Genomic DNA, 18,158 nt, shown 5'->3' on the forward strand with positions numbered 1-18,158 from the left:
TCAGGTTACTAAGTACAATTATTTCTTGGTGTCGATGTCGAGTCAACTGCAGGACCCCCAAAGGATGGATACCAAAAGCCAAAGGTGCCGAAATCCCTTAAATAATACAGAATCGGTCATATCCTCCTCTATACTTGACATTGTCTCTAGCTGACTTGTAATACCTGTTAAAATGTAAATGCTATGCAGAGTTGTTACACTGTTGTTGGCATTTTCAGTACAGGTGCAGTTTTTCTTCCCAAAAAGTTCCATCCGATGTTGGTTGAATACACAGATGTGGAACGTTTGGATACAGAGGCTGACTATACCCATTTCATCAAGTAAAGATTGTTCCACTCTTCCACAGACATTTCACATTGAAGAGTAGAAATATAATCTCTGTGTAGAGAAAAGTGCTTTAAATTGAAAATGTGTAGCTCTGAAGCATCTTTTTATCACCTCTTCTAGTTTTGCCAAAATGTAAAAATGAACACTGGGAAGTTCTAGCCTGGTTGACAGAGTCCCTGTACCCACACACAGGCCCCAGGAGGGCCTGTTTTATTCCAGAGAAAAGAGCAAGTAGAGGCCTGGAGATGTTCAGGTTAAAACCAACAAGGAAAGAAAACATGAAGATCCAGTCTTTCAGGAAGCAATTCAATATCAGCAGAAAGCCAGGTAGAATGGATCATGCTAGGAAACCAGGAGCCTATAGGCCTGTGTCCCCAGAGTCCCAGCAGCAGCTCAGGCCACAGAGGCTCACATGGCCCGGCCCCAGTCCTCACCCTGTGGTGGCCCCAACTGGCCTGTTGCGGCCTACGCCAGCCTTACCCATCCCTACTAGATCACAGACTCTTCCAGGGCTGCTGCCCCCTTCCCCTCAGGAACAAACACAGCAGACAGTTTTGTGAAGAGCTTTTTAGTTGCTAAATATGGCACCGTGTGTTCCAAGGGCAATATAAATTACAGTGTGCAGGACATGTTGGCTGCTGAGGTAAAGCACACTTCCTGCCCCATGCTACCATGAGGGGAAACCCACACAATTCTCTTAAAAACATCTCATTTATAAAAAATGTCCCCTAGAAAGGCCTCAGAGAGGGCTGTGAAGCTCACCCATGTTTCATGGCCATGGGAACCACTGTCACTCGCCCTGCCCGGGCACTTGCAGCTGGCAGGGTCTCCTTACTGCTTGCCTAGTGCTCTGTCCAAGTTGCTCTTAATGGTGTCCAGAAAGTCTGTGGTGTTCAGGAAGTGCTCGTTCAGCTTCACGCTGGAGGAGGGAGACACCACTCGCATCGGGGCCTTCGAAGGCTGCCCAAGTCACCTGGCACCCACTGCCAAAGAACCACAGCAAATCCTGCAGGAACTTGGCAGGGTCTTTGTTTTCATTTTTCTAGGAGACAAGTCACTGGGCCCAGGCATTCCAGGGAGAAGCTCAGAGATGGCTCAGGAGGGGACAAAGGCTCTGAGCAGCTGGCCAACAGGGACTGACCACCTCCCCCGGCCCAGTCTGCAGAGGCCTGGTCTGAGCTACTACCCAGGGCTACATGTGTCCTGCCCATGCCCCCGAGCTGCCCCGACTCCTGGAAATGGCTCTGAGTGAGGTCCAAGCTTCCTCCCACAAAGCCAACCCCACCCTGTCCCTGGGGCCACGCACTTGCTCAGGCCGTGGATACAGCCTGCCAGGTCCTTGGTCATGGCTCCACCCTCCACAGTCTCCACGCACACCTTCTCCAGCATCTGTGTGAACCTGCAGGGACAGCAGAGTGAGCCCCCGCCGTGCTGGGCAGGACCCAGAGCCTGGCCCTGCTCCACACTCACCTGATGAGGTCCTGGTTCCCGTCCAGCTTCCCACGGTGCTCCAGGCCACGTGTCCACGCAAAGATGCTGGCAATGGGGTTGGTGCTGGTAGGCCGGCCCTGGGGACAGGCCTCGGGATCAGAGGAGAGTCCCCAGATGCAGCTGCCCACCCACCAGGGCCAGCAGCTTTGACCCCAGGGTGGATGGCATCCTGTGGCCACACACCCCACACGTACCTTCTGGTGCTCTCGATAGTGGCGAGTGACGGTCCCGTGAGCAGCCTCTGCCTCGATGGTCTTCCCATCTGGGCAGACCAGCACAGACGTCATCAAGCCAAGGGAGCCAAAGCCTTTAAGGTAGGGATCCATTTCTTAGTGGCCGCACCACAGCACAGAGCAGCAGGGCTGAGCCACCCAGGGCCACCCCTCCACCAGCTGCTGTAGCTGCCTCAGCTCATGCCACCACCCCCAATGGCACAGGGAGGACAAGGACTTCCTGGAGCTTCCCACCCTCGTCCTGGCTCTCCAGGCCTATCAGAGGGCAGAGTGGCCCTTGAGGGTGGCTAACATGAGCTGCAAATGCCATCTGTGTGTCACTTCCAGACACCCAGAGCCTGTGGCCCCCAGGACCCAAGACCCCTACAGAGTCCTGCAGCCTCCAGCAGAAAAATCAAAGCTGCTGCCAGCCATTTCCATGTTCACTTTTCTGGCTGCTGTTAAGCCACTTTCAAGCTCTGTGACTTATTTCCAAGTTTCCCCAAATCCAGATGCCAGCTCAAATGTTTTCTGTTTTTTGTTTTGCGGTCTTATGGATAGAATCCAAGGCCTCACACATGCTAGGTAAGTCCTCTATCACTGAGCTACACCCAAAACCAGACCCTCACTAAGTTGGCCAGGTTGGCCTCAAAATATGTGAACTTCCTGCCTCAGCCTATCAAGTAGCTTACAGGCTCGTGCCACCATGACTGGCTTCAAATGAACTTTTCTATTATCAAGGACCTCAGGGCTTTAAAACCAACAAAATAAGGACTATGAAAGCCCAAGGGAAGAAAGAGAGCAACTTCTATGGTTTGCCTCTAGATTTCTGCCATGTGTGGGAATCCCTTTTTCTGTGTCACCTGGACCTTCATGCATTCCTTATACACTTAACGTTTTTCATGTTTATCATCTGGCTTCTATTTTAATGCTGAGACTGAACCCAGGGCCTCACCTCCTGCATGCTAAACACAGACTCTACCACCGAGCTACAGCCCAAGCCCTGCCAGGCTTTTGATCCTTTCATCCCAGACAGGAATGTTCTGATGAGACAATCACTAACGTACTTCTCAAGATAAAGCCAAAAGTTTGCCATCTCCTCTGATATTCTCCTAGGTCCCTGAGGGTTACCAGGCACAAGCCACTCCTGTCACTTAAAAAGCATCCAGTCCTAGGGGGGATTTAGCTCAGTGGTGCGGACACCTGCCTTGCAAGCACAAGGTCCTGAGTTCAATCCCCAGTACCAAAAAAAAAGCATCTAGTCCTGGCCAGTTATGGTGGTGGACACCTACAATCTCAGCACTCTGGAAGGCAGAGGCAGGAGAACCATAAGTTCAAGCTCAGCTGGGACAACTTAGTGACTTAGCAAGACCCAGTCTCAAAATAATAAAATAAAATAAAAAAGAGGGCTGGGGATGTAGCTCAGTGTGAAGGCCCTGGGTTCAACACCTGGTACCACCAAAAGGAACAAAAAGCACCCAATCCAGCTTGATGCCCATCTCAGGCAGGAGCAACCTCCGAGCTGATGGCCTGGCCCTTTGGGACTCTAGTTCTCGTGTCCTTTCCTCTACAAGGACAGCTTTAGTAACACACCAGTCCAAACCTCCTTTGTGAGCCTTGGACTTAAAGATCCCAGAGAGGGGCCTTCGATGAGTCCTGCCACACCCTGAAGTTTTCTACCAGAGGGTCTGAAACTTCCCAGCCAGAGAGGAGCAACAGTGCACCCCTACGGGGACCAGGTCCCCCAAATACCCTGAGCCAGGATGTCCGACTGCACGTCTCCGTCATAGTTCTTGCAGGCCCACACGAAGCCACCAGAGGACTTGAGGACCTGGGCCACCATGTCATCGATGAGCCGGTGCTCGTACCAGATCTTATGCTTGTCAAAGTCCGTCTTGTAGTGCCTGGGGGCAGAGGGGCCTACTGTGTGTGGGGAGAGGATGGAAGCCAGGTGGGTTGGGGACCCTCCCTGAGCCTCAGAGCTGAGCCCAATGCATTGGGTGAGTAGCCTCCCTGAGGAGGATGGGCACAGCACAGGAAGGTAAGAAGTGTGGGGTCCTCAGGGAGCCACAAAGGAAGAGGCTGTTACTTGTCGAAGATCTCCTGGAAGATGTCCTTGAAGCGCCCATCATAGGCCTTCAGAATGGTGTTCTTGGTGCTCATGTACAGCGGCCACTTCTTCTGGATGGCGTACTGGAAGCAGCTGTGTGCGAAACCTGAGATAGACTGTGGGAGAGAGAGGGCCTGGCATGGTCCCTTGGCCTGGGGATTGCCAGCTCCCCCAAACAGAACCCCCACCTCCACAAGACTATATAGCCCCAGCCACCACGAAGTGGCCATCTGTTGTTTCTGCCAGCCCATTACCACTCTCCAAATTTCCAACTTCCAGAAGTGAGCAGCGCACACTCCCTTTTACTTTGGACAGCTACCTCCTCTGCCCTAATGCTCAGAGACCATGTGGCTGGGGCAGGGGAAATGCCCCCAGTTCACCAGCCCACTGCTAAACTAGACTGTGTCCCAACATATCCAATCAGACCCTTTCCTCTTGGCTTGTCCAGAGTCCTTCCTCCCCTGGGGCTATGATTGGCTGACAAGGTCACATGACCCGCTCCTGGCCCTCTTGCTAAAACTAGGAGCAGCAAAGAGGCATTCTTTTCCTTCTTTTTTTTCTTCTTCATCTTTTTTTTCCCCTTTTTTTGCAGAGCTGAGGGTTAAACCCAGGGCCTTCACAATGAACTACATTCCCAGCCTTTTTTCTTTCTCTCTTTTTAAAATTTTTAAGACAGAACCTTGCTAAGTGGCCTAGGATGGGTTAGAAGTTGTGATCCTCCCACCTCAGCCTCCCAGTCCTGGAGGGCCTGGTGTGTGTGTGGGGTCACTCTTCTAACAAAGCAGCTGAGCAGGCAGGGGATAAGCCTGGAGTGACAGTGTCCACCACAGAGGAAAGGGGTTGGGGAGGCGGCAGGGAAGGAGGGACTGGACCTACCTCATCGGTGTTGTACATGCCCATGCCCACGCCACCCGACGGGAAGTTGTACACCTCCCATTCCTTGGCCCCGCTGCCATCCTTTGGGCTGAAGACCATCTTGAACGTGCCAGCACGGTCCACGACAAAGTCAGTGGCCTTATACTGCAGAGAAAGAGGGTGGTTCGGTCAGGCTGGAGGCTCCTGGGACCTCCAGTCCCAGTGGTGTCCCTGCTGCCCACCTGGTCACCGTGTGCGTGCCTGCCGATGGTGATGGCCTTGGTCCAGCCGGGGACGAGGCGTGGGATGTTTTTGCAGATGATGGGCTCTCGGAAGACCGTGCCCCCGAGGATGTTTCGGATGGTCCCATTGGGACTCTTCCACATCTTCTTCAGCTTGAACTCTGGGGACAGAGATGAAGCACCCCCTGCAGCCCAGCCTCCACCCAGGACTTGAACCCTGAGCACAACGCACCAGACAGGGGTGATGGCGGCAGGGGGGAGGCAAGAGCCTCTCAGTGTGAAGCCACCAGTTCTGAGAAGTACTGGAGCCTGCACTATAAAGTGAAATCACCACAGTGCCTCGGCCTGGGCTGCTGTGTGTAGAGGGTCCCCAGTGCCTGGCGCATGGCAAGTATTCTGTTCATGTCATCCTCACAGCCTGAGTGGACGTGGCTGCACCTAACAGGCTCGCCTGTGATCCCCCACAGGGTGTGCCTGAGCCACTAAGGCTGTGGCCCTCTACTTCCTTCTCCATAAAATGAAGCTACAGAAATCCCAGAATTCAGAAGAAAGCCAAGAGCTCCGCACTGACTCCAGCGCTCTGTGGCAAGGCTGGCCTGGAAGGTCAGGAGGTGGCTGGAAGAGGTTACAGATGTTTCCTAAATGCCTCCGGCCAGCTCCCTAAGGCTGCAGGAGGAATTAGGGAGAGGATTCAGAAAACTCATTAAACTGTGTGTGTGTGTATTTGTGCCGCAACATTATGCAGGAGATTGAGCCCAGGATCTTGTGCATGCTAGACAAGCACTCTACCCCTAACCTTTTAAAAACATTTAGAAAGCATCTTAAGTTGCCCAGGCTGGGGCTGGGGATTTAGCTCAGTGGTGCCAGCGCCTTTCTGGCAAGCGAAAGGTCCTGAGTTTGATCCCCAGTGTGGGGGGGTTGCCCAGGTTGGCCTCAAACTTGCAATCCTGCTGCCTCAACCTCCTAAGTAGCTGGGATTATAGCTGTGCACCATGATACCCAGCCCTAATCCATCCCTTTCTTAAATTATCCACACATTGGTGCTCAAGAGCAGCCCCCAGAACCAGGTTCAGCAGGTGACCCAGGTCTGGTGTGGGCCCCTCTCAGAGCTCTGTCCATGACCTTCAGGGCAGGGACACTCTGTGACGCCAGGACAGTGGTAGAGGACATTAGCCATTATCCCCAGAGGCCTCTGAGGCTCCTGACACACAACTGCCCTCTGAACATCCACTGTGCCCGGGTTCAGACAGAGAGGCTGCCCAGAGAAGCCACTATTACCGTGACACCATCAACACTGCCTTCCCCACCCTCGTCTCCGACCCCCTGTGACTGACAACACTGCCACTGTTGGATCCACACAGCAACCACCCTGCGTGCTGCAGGACTCGGAGTCTGGGCTTGGCTCTGTGGACCTCACCATGGAGCCCGAGGCCACACCATAACCACGCCTCTCGAGCCAAGTCTACAGTGACCTTGGGGACCCGCTGTCCAGCAGGCGCTCCCAGAGAGACCTCCCGAGACCCTCGCACCTTCCACACGGGCCTCGTCGGGGGTGATGGTGGCACACTTGACGGCCACACTGTATTTCTGGGTGGCCAGCGCAGAGTCGATGGTGACCTGGTCATTGGTTTGGTCACGATGTGGGAGCCCGAGGTCGAAGTACTTGAGCTGGACATCCACATGGGGCAGGATGAGCTGGAGGGGGCGCACAGCAAGACATCAGCCCCAGTGACTGTGACCCAGGATGGAACACCAGGGCTTGAGAAATCTGGGGCTGTGGCAGGGGATACAGGTCAGGGCGAGGATGAGGGGAGACCATGAACGGGGCACAGCAAAGGGCACCTCGTCCATAATCCTAGCTGCTCAGGAGGCTGAGGTAGGAGGATCACTTGAGCCCAGGAGTCCAAGGCCACCCGGGGCAACACAGTGAGACCCTGGTCTCCAAAATAAATGGTTTGAAGTCATGCAGTTTGAGCACCAGCCTGAGACACTCAGCTAGGGGCAGACCCCTGCCTGATGACAGGACCCGTAAAAGGTCCCCAGAAGAAGGCAGAGGTAAGAACAGGACTGCTGCCGTCTTCTAGGATGACAGGCGAGGCCAGGGGACCTGCGACCTTGTGGGACTAGACGCCTGCTTGGCCAGCCACCTGGACAGCTGCCTCTTCGGGGAGAGACACTACCTTCTCCTTGATGAACTGCCAGATGATGCGGGTCATCTCGTCACCATCCATCTCCACCACCGGCTTTGCCACCTTTATCCTCTTGTCAGCATCTGGAAGGGGCACGCACAGCATGTCAAACCCTGGCCTCACCCACCCCGCACTGAGGGAAGGGAGAGAGGGAGGGGGAGGGAAGGGGATGAGAAGGGGATGGGGAGGGAGGGATGGAAGAGGATATCGGGGCCCAGATGCCCAGCACTAGCCCCCTCTGCAGACGCAGCTCCCTGACCAGGGTCTCTCACGGAGTATGGCCAAGCAGGATCAGCCAGAGAGCCACCTATGCCATCCCGGGGCAAGGGGCTGGGCCAACCTGGCTGGCAGATCTGGAAACTGAGGACGGAAAAGACCAACAGAGAGAATGGCAGCTGGATGGGGCTGACCAGGGCTCGGCCACCCAGTTCTGCAGGGTGGGCCGCACGCCTCTTGTCCAACACTCAGCTCTTTATAGTTTTCCTTGTAATCCTGTAAGCTATGCTGTGTGGCTGACTGCAGTACAGCCCAGAGTAACCCAAGGGGAAAATCGTTATCTCTACTTTAAATGTGGGGAAACTGGAGCTGGAGGTGTAGAGTGCTGGCCCAGAATGCACAAGGCCTTGAGTTCAAGCCCCAGCACTAAAAAAGAAAAAAAAAGTGGGGAAACGGAGGCTCAGAGGTTAGCAGCTTACTGCCCAAGGTTACAGAGCTGGAAAGCAGCAGTGCCAGGAGGACTTGGGCCTTGGCCAGAGGGAAGGACAGGCAGCCAGGTCCGGGCAGCCCAGGCTGAAGAGTCTGTCCAGAGCCGGGTCCTTTCAGAGGACTCGACACCAACTGTTGAGTGGGTCTTGGGAGGCAGCGCAGAGGGAACGGGGACCAGGAGGCTCTTCAAGGAAAGTCTGCCTCACAAGAAGTGAATATGAGGGCCGAGGATGTAGCTCAGTGGTTTCCCTGCCTGCTGCGCAAGTACAAGGATCCGAGTTCGATCCCTGGTACCAAAATTTAAAAAAAGAAATTAATTCCAGGGCCGAGGACGTAGCTCTGCGGCACAGAGCCTGCCTGGCAAGCACAAGGTCCTGAGTACGAAGTGAATTCCAAAGAAAACTCAGGGAAATGACCCATGTCATTGATCGGTGCTGGCCATCAGGGCCAAGGCGGGCTGGACCTCAGCCTGCAGCAGACTGGGCCACCAGCACAGAGCTCTGTCCATGGCCTGGGGAGAAGCAGTAGCCAAACCTCAGTTATCAGGAAATGTCACCCACGCCTGGGACCTGGGTGGGAGCAGGCTGGCAAGAACTCTGCCTTCCCTGAAGGAGCACCCGGCACCTCCCTTAGAGCCCAGCTCCACACGTTCCTCACAGGTGTCCTAGAGTGTCTCGCAATGCAGCGAATCAGGTGAGGGGAGAAGTGTCTACCAGGGAACTGAGCCAGGGGCTGGGGCTGCAAGGACCTGGGTTCCATTCCCAGCACTGCAAACCAAAAAGGTACGGTCACCTCAGCACATATAAAACAAGAGACCAAGCCTGCCACACACCTATAATCCCAGCACTCTGGGAGGCTGAGGCAAGAGGATCATAGGCCCAGTCTCAAAATAAAAAAAATTAAAAGGGCTGGGGATACAGCACAGTGTGAAGGTCCTGTGTTGAATCCTTAGTGGCAGGGGGGAACATATACATACATATATATATAAATAAACAAGTGACCAAAGCCCAACAGATCTCAAACATCATTGTCCTACAAAACATATACTGATCATGAGCCACGATGACTCCCCTATCTACTAAGAAAAAGAAAAAACTCAAAAGTATGATCTGTTCTTTTTCCTTTTTTTTTCGGGTGCTGGACATGGAGCATGCTAGGCAAGCGCTCACCACTAAGGTACACCCCTACCCTTAAAAATCCTTAAATCATGTACAGCAAGAAAACTCACTCTCCAGACAAGTGCGGGCAGCCCTTCTGCGCAGAGGAGCCGAGGAACTGAGAAGCACGCCAGCGTCTGGTGGCCCCGCCCCTTCGGCGAGGAGGAGCTGCGCGCACAATTCCGCCGCTGTCCCCCCCCACCCCCACCCCGCCCCAAGAGGCCAAACCAGCCCTTGGATCCACACCGCGATGGGGCAGTGGGTCAGAAAGGACATTAATCTGAGCTCCAGAAGATAAAACAAGTGAACAAGAGAAAGAGGGCCTCTCTCAGGCTCCTCGGTGAAAACTGAAGCCCACTAGAAAAGTGAAGAAAATCTCTGCAATAAAGGCAGACCAGACCACCCTAGTTGGTAAGTTGGAGGGAACACCACCTCCCATCGGAACCTGGACTATCTTCAGGGGAAGGGCAGCTGGAACCTGCAGTAGAACCTTGCAGAGTTCAACCCTGCAGGAGGTCAGAGATCTCAACTTGGGCCTTGCAGGCAGAAATCAGCCTGAACCTCAGGGGACAGCTGCTGGCTTGCTGAGACTAACTGACTTAGATCTGCACACTGCTGCCCACGCTGTCTATAGTGACAGCAGAGACATGCCCTAAAGGAGGCCCTTTATTTTTATTTTTTATTTTCAAAGTAATTTTTTCTCTTTACTTTTAATATTTTTTCTACTTTTATCTATTCTCCTTTTCTCTTTTCAAATTTTTTTCCTTTTCTTTTTTCTTTTCTTTCTCTCTTGCCCTCTCCCTCCCACCTTGTTCTTCATTTCTCTCCCTTTTTATTCCTGTTCCTATCCTAATTCAAATTTCTTTTTTTCTTACATTTTCTTTTCTTCTCTTTTTCCTTCTCTTGATTGTCATTAGTTACAGTGTCTAGCCTCCCTGTTGCTGTTAGGTTGTTCTATTCTTGTGTTTGTTCTTTCGTTCTGTCTTCTCTTCTCTTCAACAACTTCCTAGAGTTTGCGTGATCTTCCTGTGCCCTCTGGCCTCACTTCTAACCTTTCCCTATCATACCTATCTACCCCTCCCTCCCCAACTCCTTCTAATTCCACATCCTGAAGGGTAAAGTTGTTATATTGAAGAGTTTATTCACTATAGACATATTTTGGGCTGGTCCTCGATTTTGATTTAATTCACATGTTTAAAAGTGATAGATTAATAACTACCACAAACTGTCATTTTTTAAACTGTGCTTGATGCTATTGTTGTTGCTGGTTGTATTACTTGGGCTTAGGTGTTGTGATTGATTTAATCAGTTGTCCTTCCTGGTTTACAGAAAACGAGGCAGCCTAAGAGTCATTAGAGACTCAAAGCCTAAAAGCGAGATATATCTGGAAGACACTTCTGAGAAAAAAATCATTCCATAAAGGTTCTAAATACAAGCAACAAAGATACTTACAATAAGCAATATTGAAGTATCAACCCAGGAATTGAACCAAAAACAGTACCAACAACAAAAATAGAAATGAAGAGACACCTAAGCAAGGCACAAAATCAGGCTACCAGTTCACCAAAGGCAAATTCTGGGGGAAATAAGGTGGAAAAGTCTGATAATCAATCACCTGGACACCCTGCACTGATGGCACAGGAAGTAACAAAACAGATGAATGAAGCTCTAGAAAAATTCAAAAGAGAAACAATTTCCCACATAACCACAGAGATGATGAGCAGAATGAAAGACATGATTAGAGACTCTAGAACAGAAACAGATAAAAAAAATAGATGAGGTCAGGACCATGATGGAAACCATGAATGCCTAGCATAGGAAAGAAATGGAAACCACGAATGCCCAACATAGGAAAGAAATGGAATCTATGAAACAAATTCAAACAGATATCCAGAAGATTTAAAACTCTATTGAAAGCATTCGCAGCAGAATGAGCTAAGGTGAAGATACAATATCAGATATAGAAAACAGGATTGTGGTCAGTGACCATGAAAAGAGAGATCTCTTAAAAATAGTAAGGGACCAGGCCAGGACCAAGAGAAATTGATCCAGCAGCTCCTAGACGATGCAAAGAAGAATAATATAAGACTGATAGGAATCCATGAAAAATAGGAGAAAGTACAAATGACACAAATAAGTGCAAACATATTTTTTTAATTTACAAAGAATCTTAAAGATAATTCAGGGAGAAAAAACAGAGGCCCCAGGAGTGGGTTTGGGTCAGAGGCAAGACAGAGCCCAGGGCACTGCCTCAGGGACCACCCCAGAATTCTTTCATGGTTCAAATACAGAGAAGGAGGAGCCAAAGGCAGATGGGAAATAGCTCATTTCCTAGGAAACCAAAGGGCCACTCCACTGCCCTCCCAGATGCCATGAGGATTTAGGACTCAAGCTACTAAATTCCTTCACTTCGGTCTGGAGTCTACATAGGAAGGGCCCTGGGACCTTCAGAAGATGTGCTGGGCTACTGTTTGCTTGTTTTGGTTTTGTTTGGGTTTTTTTGGGGGGCGGGGCACTGAGGCCTTCACAATGAGTTACATAGCCAGCCTTTTAAATTTTTTTTTTAATTTTCAGAGAGGTCCTTCCTTAAATCGCTAAGTTGCCCAGGATGGCCTCGAACTTGCCATCCTCCTGCCTCAGCCTCTCAGAATCCTGGGATTACAGGCAAGGTAGCTTAGCTTTTATAAACAAACATCTTCTATGAGTTGAGAACAGCTAATCAAGTTTTTTAAAAAACTGACCCTGTATCATAACCAAGACTCCTAAGGTGGAACCCATCTGTGCACCAATTCCAAAGGTTTCAGTCTCTACCTGGCTCCAGGGATGGGGGCTTCAACCCGGAAGCTCAGGGTGCCCCACCTCCTCCGAGGGGACTCTGATGTGCAAGGAGGTGTTGAGTCCTCTGAGAACAGAGAGTTCTAAGCATCCTTCCCACTGTATACTGAAATGCCTAGGTCATGGCAGTGCCACCTAACAGGGAGGACACATTGGAGGGGGACATCTACAGGTGACAGTTAGGAGCAAGTAGCACTGTTACCCAAGTCAGGAGGCTGCAGCCTCCCTGAAGCCGAACTCCGGAGCAACAGGGACAGAGATGTGTGGCCAAGCCCCCCCAGCAGGGACTCATCCTATCTGACCCAGGCAGTGGGTTTGTAAAATATTCCCTGGGGACCAAGGTTTAAAATTAAGGAGACTGAAAAAAATATTAAGGAGACTGAATGCACTGATAAAGCAAATTACAAATAACAGTTTTAATAAATGGGCAAAGACTTGAATAGATATTTCTGCAAAGATGATATACTAGATGATGTACTAGAGACCACAAGCACATGGAAGATGGTTGAGATGAAACTTGTTGCTAGGGGCTAGGGATGTAGTTCAGGGGTGCAGTGCCTGCCTGGCAAGTATGAGGCCCTGAGTTCGATTCCTGGTATCAAAAAGGAAAAGAAACTTGGTGCTAGAGTGTTTGGCCAGTATGCACCAGGGTGCAATCTTTAGCACCACCCAAAAAAGATGGTCGAGATTACTGATTATTAGAGAAACACAAACCAAATCCACAATGAGATACAACCCTCACATACAAGATGGCTACTATCCAAAAAAAAAAAAACCACACACACAATAAGTAATCACAGTGGTAACACATCTGTAAGTTTCAGCTACTCCAGAGGGTAAAGGGGGATTAAAAAAAAAAAAGCTAAGGGGCCAGGGATTTAGCTCAGTGGTACCACCACCTGCCTCACAAGCACAGGGTCCTGAGTTTGATCCCCAATACAAAAAAAAAAAAAGAAGCAATTGCCAGGGATGGTGGCGCACACCCGTAAGCCCAGCACCCTGGACACTGAGACAGAAGAATTGCCATGATTTCAAGGCCAGCATAGGGGTTACATAGTGAGACCCTGTCTCAAAAACAAAACAAAACAAAAAAAAACAAATTCTTTTTCTCTTAAGTAAAAAGGGCTGGGAATGTAGCTTAGTGAGAAGGCCCTCCATTCAATGCTCAGTACAAAATATGGTAGAAAATAGCAAGTGCTGGGGAGGATGTGAAGAAACTGAAACACTTCTGCCCTGCTGGTGGGAAGGTAAAATGGTACTACTGCTGTGGAGAAATAGTATGAGGAGTCCTCAAACAATTAATTCACTAAAAAACCTATGCCCTAACAATTCCCCTTCTAGGTACAGGCCCAAAAGAACCAGAAGAGATGCTTGCACACCCTCGTCCTTAGCCACATTGTTCATGTCAGCCAAAAGCTGAGAGCGCTACAGCTACCAAGTGAACAGACACAGTGCTGGGCACACAAATGTCAGGATGTTGTATAGACTGAAAAAAAAGATGGAAATCCTGTCACTGCTACACCATGGGTGAACTTGGGCGTCACAAAGCACAAGCATGGTGTGACTCTACTTACAGAAGGTACCTAGGGGAGCCAAATCCACAGAAAGAGAAGGTGGAAAGGGGCTGCAGGGATTGGGGACAGGGAGGACAGGGGTTACTGTTTAATGAAGTCAGAGTTCCAAGAAGTCCAGAGATGGCCAGGGGTTGACACATACCTATCACTCCTGCCCTGAACACTTGAAAAACAGTTAAGAGGGGCCGGGGATTTAGCTCAGTGGTTCCGGTGCCTGCCTTGCAAGCTCAAGGTCCCGAGTTCAATCCCCGGTACCAAAAAAAAAAAAAAAAACAAAAAAACCCCCAAAAAACAGTTAAGATGTTAAATATGCTATGGGTTTTTTACAAAAAGAAAAAAAAAATTAATACAAGTAAAATTTAAGTCAGCCCCTCCCTGCAAAATGCAGGAGATTTTCACATAAAAATCTAAACTTGAAGAATGAGGTGCCCCCCTCACATGCTGGACAGGGCGGGCTGGGTGCCCCAGGTCTCAGAGCTTGAGACCCCTGGATATCCTTACTATGAAGACACGGCTGCGCTGTCCCTCTCAGGGAGACAGGGGTGACAAGTAATCTGAAATATAAGAAGCAATACAACCTCCCTGCAAACCTCCAGTGACACCCGCCAGGAATCTCCACCTGACTGTGCTTTTGGCAAGAGTGTGGAAGAGAATTACACCAGTCACAAGTGGCCGTGGGTGACTCTCCTCCCCCTCGCCCAGACAGAGGAGAGCTTTCAAAACAGTCCTGGTTTCTTTCAGATGTGTTGCCTGGATCTCCCTCCCCAGGGTGTGCCTCAAGCAGAAAGGCTTCCTCCACATCCCAGGGGCTGTGACTGTCAACTCCTACCAGGTCCGTGAAGTCAGGGGGGGGGTCCCGTTAAAGTGGAAGTCAGGCACGGCACTGCTCTCAAAACCCCGAAAAGCCTCCTTTTCCACTCCCAGTAAAGGCCACAGTCCTCAGAAATGGCCTAGAAGCTGGGGGTGTGGCTCAGCGGTACAGCAGGTGCCTGGCGTGTACAAGGCCCCCGGGCAGCCGGAGCCCTGGGGGACCACCAAGGAACCTCATTTCCGGTCACTCACCAGTGCAGCTGAACCACCCCTGGCTCTTGCTCCTGCTCCCCACCAAGGCCTGGGCACCTGCAGGTCCCTCTTCCACTGACCCCTAGACAGCCTGCTTCCTCCCTCCTCCTTTCTTGCACTGAGGTCTTTTCTGGCTGCCCTATCCACACACACACACACACACACACACACACACACACCCCTTCCCTTTCTATTCTTCCCCTTAGCTCCTGTGACTATACACTGCACTATCTTGTTCACTATCTGTCCCCTCCTGGGAGTCCTTGCCACTCTGCCACTCTTATGCCAGCTGTGTCCCCAGCACCTTGCCCAGTGTCCAACAAAGGAGCACTACACTTGTTGAAAGCATAATTGAAGGTCAAATTATAATAGCTCGGGCAGCTCCCACCCTCCCGCCCGCCCTTCCTCCCTCCTAGGGGCGGTGCCACACAGGGCCCTGAGTTCCCACCAGGAGGGCAGAGGGGTGAGCAAGGCCTGCCAGGCCATGGGCCCCTCGCCCCAGACACTCACAGCCAAGTATGTTCCTAGTTGGAGACTGGGGCTGGACAGTTCTGGGCAACAGGGCACATGCTCAGCATGTTCAATCCCAGCAACAAAAATAAAAGGAATCTGCGGACATTTGTAACATGGGTCTACACAGCAGAAACTGGGGCATCCCCCAGACCCTGGCTTCTGGCAATGAGAAGGCAGTCTCCAGCACTGCACACCCTCAACCTCACACAGAAGATTTGGGGGCAGCCCCATGCTTCCCAAAGGCCTCCCCTTAACACCTACTGGGCCTGAATGCAAGCTCCCAGCCCAGCTGAGGAAGAGGAGCCCTGGAGGTTGGAGTAATTGGAGTCTTATCTGACCCCACTGAAACAGGGCTCAGCAGAGAACTTCTACAGCCATATCAGCAAAACAGTCACCAAATAATTTGCCCTGGAATCTAGGAGTGCAGGCAAGCACCAAGAAAGAAGACTTTAGTGTTAAGGGGCAAGGTGAGAAAATTAAGTCATTCCTAGCTAGGAGCAGAATAAAGGAAGGTGAGGGAAGTACTCCTGCCTCAAGCTCAAGCTTATCAGACTCACCAGCAGCAGTCACTGGGTGCTGAAGGTTACAGAGACACGTGTGGGAATGACCAGAGCGCAAAGACACAGGACCTTTTTAGCCAAAAAATATTCTTTCCTTGTCCTCAAGGGGAATGCCAATTATCTTGGTTCAGCTGTGTTGCCAGGTAACAAGGTGGAGAGGTCTAAACTGTAGAGTCTGATATCCACCTCAAACAACAGGTGTTTGTTTTCATCATACATAGCCACCCTACTTGGGGACTTCAGGAAGGACCGGCAACTGACTGCTTTTTTCATCTGTATTCAAATTCTTGTTAGTGTAGTTTTCTGTTTTGTTTCTCTTCTTTACCATCAATGCAGAAAAAGGGGAACAATTGGAAATGTATCTCACATCTATCACATGCTGCTGAAGGCAAATCTTTGGGGTCTGGGGCCCTTTAAACCCTGGAGTTTCAAGGCTGACCCCTTAGAGAAAGATCCTGGAGTAGGAAAGAAGAAATGTCCCCCTTTCTCCTTGGCAGGGTGTGGGGGCTGGGCCCCAGCTCTGGTCAGCTGCTCCTATACAGGTTAAATTAAAGATTACCCACCCACTGGGCCAGGACTAGCCCGGGGCCCCACCTTCCCCCTCAATCCCCGAAGCGCTCTGGGCCAGGTCCGTAGAAGGGTTTCCGTGGCAACAGGCATCCAAAAAGGCCCAGAGACCTACATTGTTCCTGCCTTTTGCAGCAGGGCATGGGGTAGCCAGGGAGAGGAATGGACCGATGCCCACATGCCAGGCTGGGCAGCTCGCGGTGGTCTTGGAGGCTCAGGCTAAGTGCCGCTTATTGTGCCTTTTCTCTCCCAAGCAAGGACCTGAAGGTGGCCCAGACGCAGCTGAGCGATCGGAGAAAGCCACACTTTGCGCGCGCTCGAGGCCAAATCGCGGCCGGGTTAGCCAGGCAAAACCTATGAACCAGCCGATCTCAGCGGGCTGCAAGAAAAGGCCAGGTCGAGCCAAGGAGAGGGCCCCGGACAGCGCCTGGGAGCAGCCACGGAGGAAGGGGGGGGTGGGGGGTGGCAGCCGAACAAAAGGGAAAAATGAAAAGGGCACTCCCCCAGCTGTCGAGTAGAGGCTCCAAAAATAGCTGACGTGGGCCTGACGGCGAGGAGGGACCGGAGCGCGCCCGGCAGAAAAGGAAGGGGAAGTGGATGCCCCCCTCCCCGCCTTTGTCCGAGCTGGGAGCCCTAGCGCTCTCCGAGGGGTCCGGCTGGGGCTCCAGCGCCCCTGGGGTGCTCGTGTCCCTCCACGGGCGCGGGGCAGCCCCGGGCCAGGAAGCCCTCGATTCCCCTGCCCGTAATGCCTGGGGGCGCGGGGCAGCCCAGAGCCCGGCCGGCGCAGACCTAGCCAGCACCCAGCTACCAGTTGCTAACGGCCCTCGAGTCCCCACCCCGGCGCGTGGCGCGGCCCGGAAGCGCGAGGCGGGGACGCGCGGCGTGGCGCCCCCGGTCTTTGTGGGCCCGAGCCCTCCGTCCTCGCGGAGTCGCCACGTCGCGGCGGCACGGAGCGCGCGCCCGCCCAGACCCTCTGCGCGACACTCACAGTGGCGCCGCGGCGGCTCCTGCAAGCCAGGGTTGGTCAGGGCGGCCGGCGCCCAGGCCGGCCCGGGGCCCGAGGCCCTAAGGTGCGAGCGTGCGACCCGCAGGTAGCCAGCCATCGCGAGGGACCAAGGAGACTAGGGCTCCCGCGCGAGCCACCCGCTGCACGGCTGGGACCCGGGAGGCGGGGACGGGGTGGGGCGGCCAGGACGCCCCTATTGGACCGCGTGGGAAGGGGCGGGGTCAGTTTTGGCCACACCCCCACACCCCTCTTGCCTGGCTGGAGCTGGGCTGCCCAGGCTCCTAGAGCTTCCTGGGCGCGGCGGAAGCCCAGCTCCAGGGCCGCTACAGGCTGGAGACCCGAGCCGCGAGGTGCCAGCCGCTCCACGACGCCTCACTTCGGCCAGACATGTCCCCTTAAACCCCTTTGTCCTCCCCTTTTGCCTGGCAGAGCCCCGAGGTGCATTAGCCCAGAGTGGGTTCTGCGGAGTTGTTGATTTTGTTTGTGCTGTACTGGGGACTGATCCAGGGCCTTCACCCTGAGATCCATCATCAGCCCTTTTTTATTTTTCTTTGGCCACACGGTCTCTCTAAGCCGCTAAATTGCTTGGACTGGCCTCAAATTTGCGTTCCTCCTGCCTCAACCTCCCTTTTGCTGTAAAAGATTATTAAAGTCTGAGACTCGTGTTACTGGTTGTGGGAACATTTTATAAACAAGAAAGATTGAAAATGCAATGATAGACTGCTGGGATTACAGGTGAGAGCCAGCACGCCC

General features: G+C 52.3%; 1 protein-coding gene across 3 annotated transcripts; it reads right to left on the minus strand.

The window, feature by feature from the left end:
* Positions 1 to 879: 879 nt before the first annotated feature.
* Idh2 (isocitrate dehydrogenase (NADP(+)) 2) lies at positions 880 to 17,562 on the minus strand. Of its 3 annotated transcripts, none has more exons than XM_004852784.2 (11): positions 17,388 to 17,562; positions 7,418 to 7,509; positions 6,767 to 6,932; positions 5,238 to 5,398; positions 5,017 to 5,160; positions 4,120 to 4,256; positions 3,783 to 3,934; positions 2,013 to 2,125; positions 1,798 to 1,895; positions 1,634 to 1,726; positions 880 to 1,246 (listed from the first exon to the last, which is right to left on the minus strand). In XM_004852784.2, exons 1-11 carry the CDS (start codon positions 17,500 to 17,502, stop codon positions 1,159 to 1,161), a joined length of 1,359 nt encoding a protein of 452 aa, XP_004852841.1. In that variant the 5' UTR covers positions 17,503 to 17,562; the 3' UTR covers positions 880 to 1,158. The 3 variants fall into 3 exon arrangements, with proteins under 3 accessions (XP_004852841.1, XP_012930578.1, XP_004852839.2); XM_013075124.3 differs by having other exon boundaries at positions 880 to 1,310; positions 17,388 to 17,546; XM_004852782.3 differs by lacking the exon at positions 17,388 to 17,562 and adding an exon at positions 9,360 to 9,403.
* Positions 17,563 to 18,158: the final 596 nt, after the last annotated feature.

Source organism: Heterocephalus glaber, unplaced genomic scaffold, assembly GCF_053883595.1.
Source record: "Heterocephalus glaber isolate CG9 unplaced genomic scaffold, H.glaber_assembly_v1.0 deba00001531, whole genome shotgun sequence".
Classification (NCBI taxonomy): Eukaryota; Metazoa; Chordata; class Mammalia; order Rodentia; family Bathyergidae; genus Heterocephalus; species Heterocephalus glaber.

Excerpts from the sequence above, each read along its gene's own strand:
- Idh2 (XM_013075124.3), bottom strand. The coding sequence starts at position 17,502 with ATGGCTGGCTACCTGCGGGTCGCACGCTCGCACCTTAGGGCCTCGGGC. Across the intron at positions 3,935-4,119 it reads TTCCAGGAGATCTTCGACAA|GCACTACAAGACGGACTTTG; the intron begins GTAACAGCCTCT and ends CTCTGCCCCCAG. Across the intron at positions 1,727-1,797 it reads GGGAACCAGGACCTCATCAG|GTTCACACAGATGCTGGAGA; the intron begins GTGAGTGTGGAG and ends CTGTCCCTGCAG.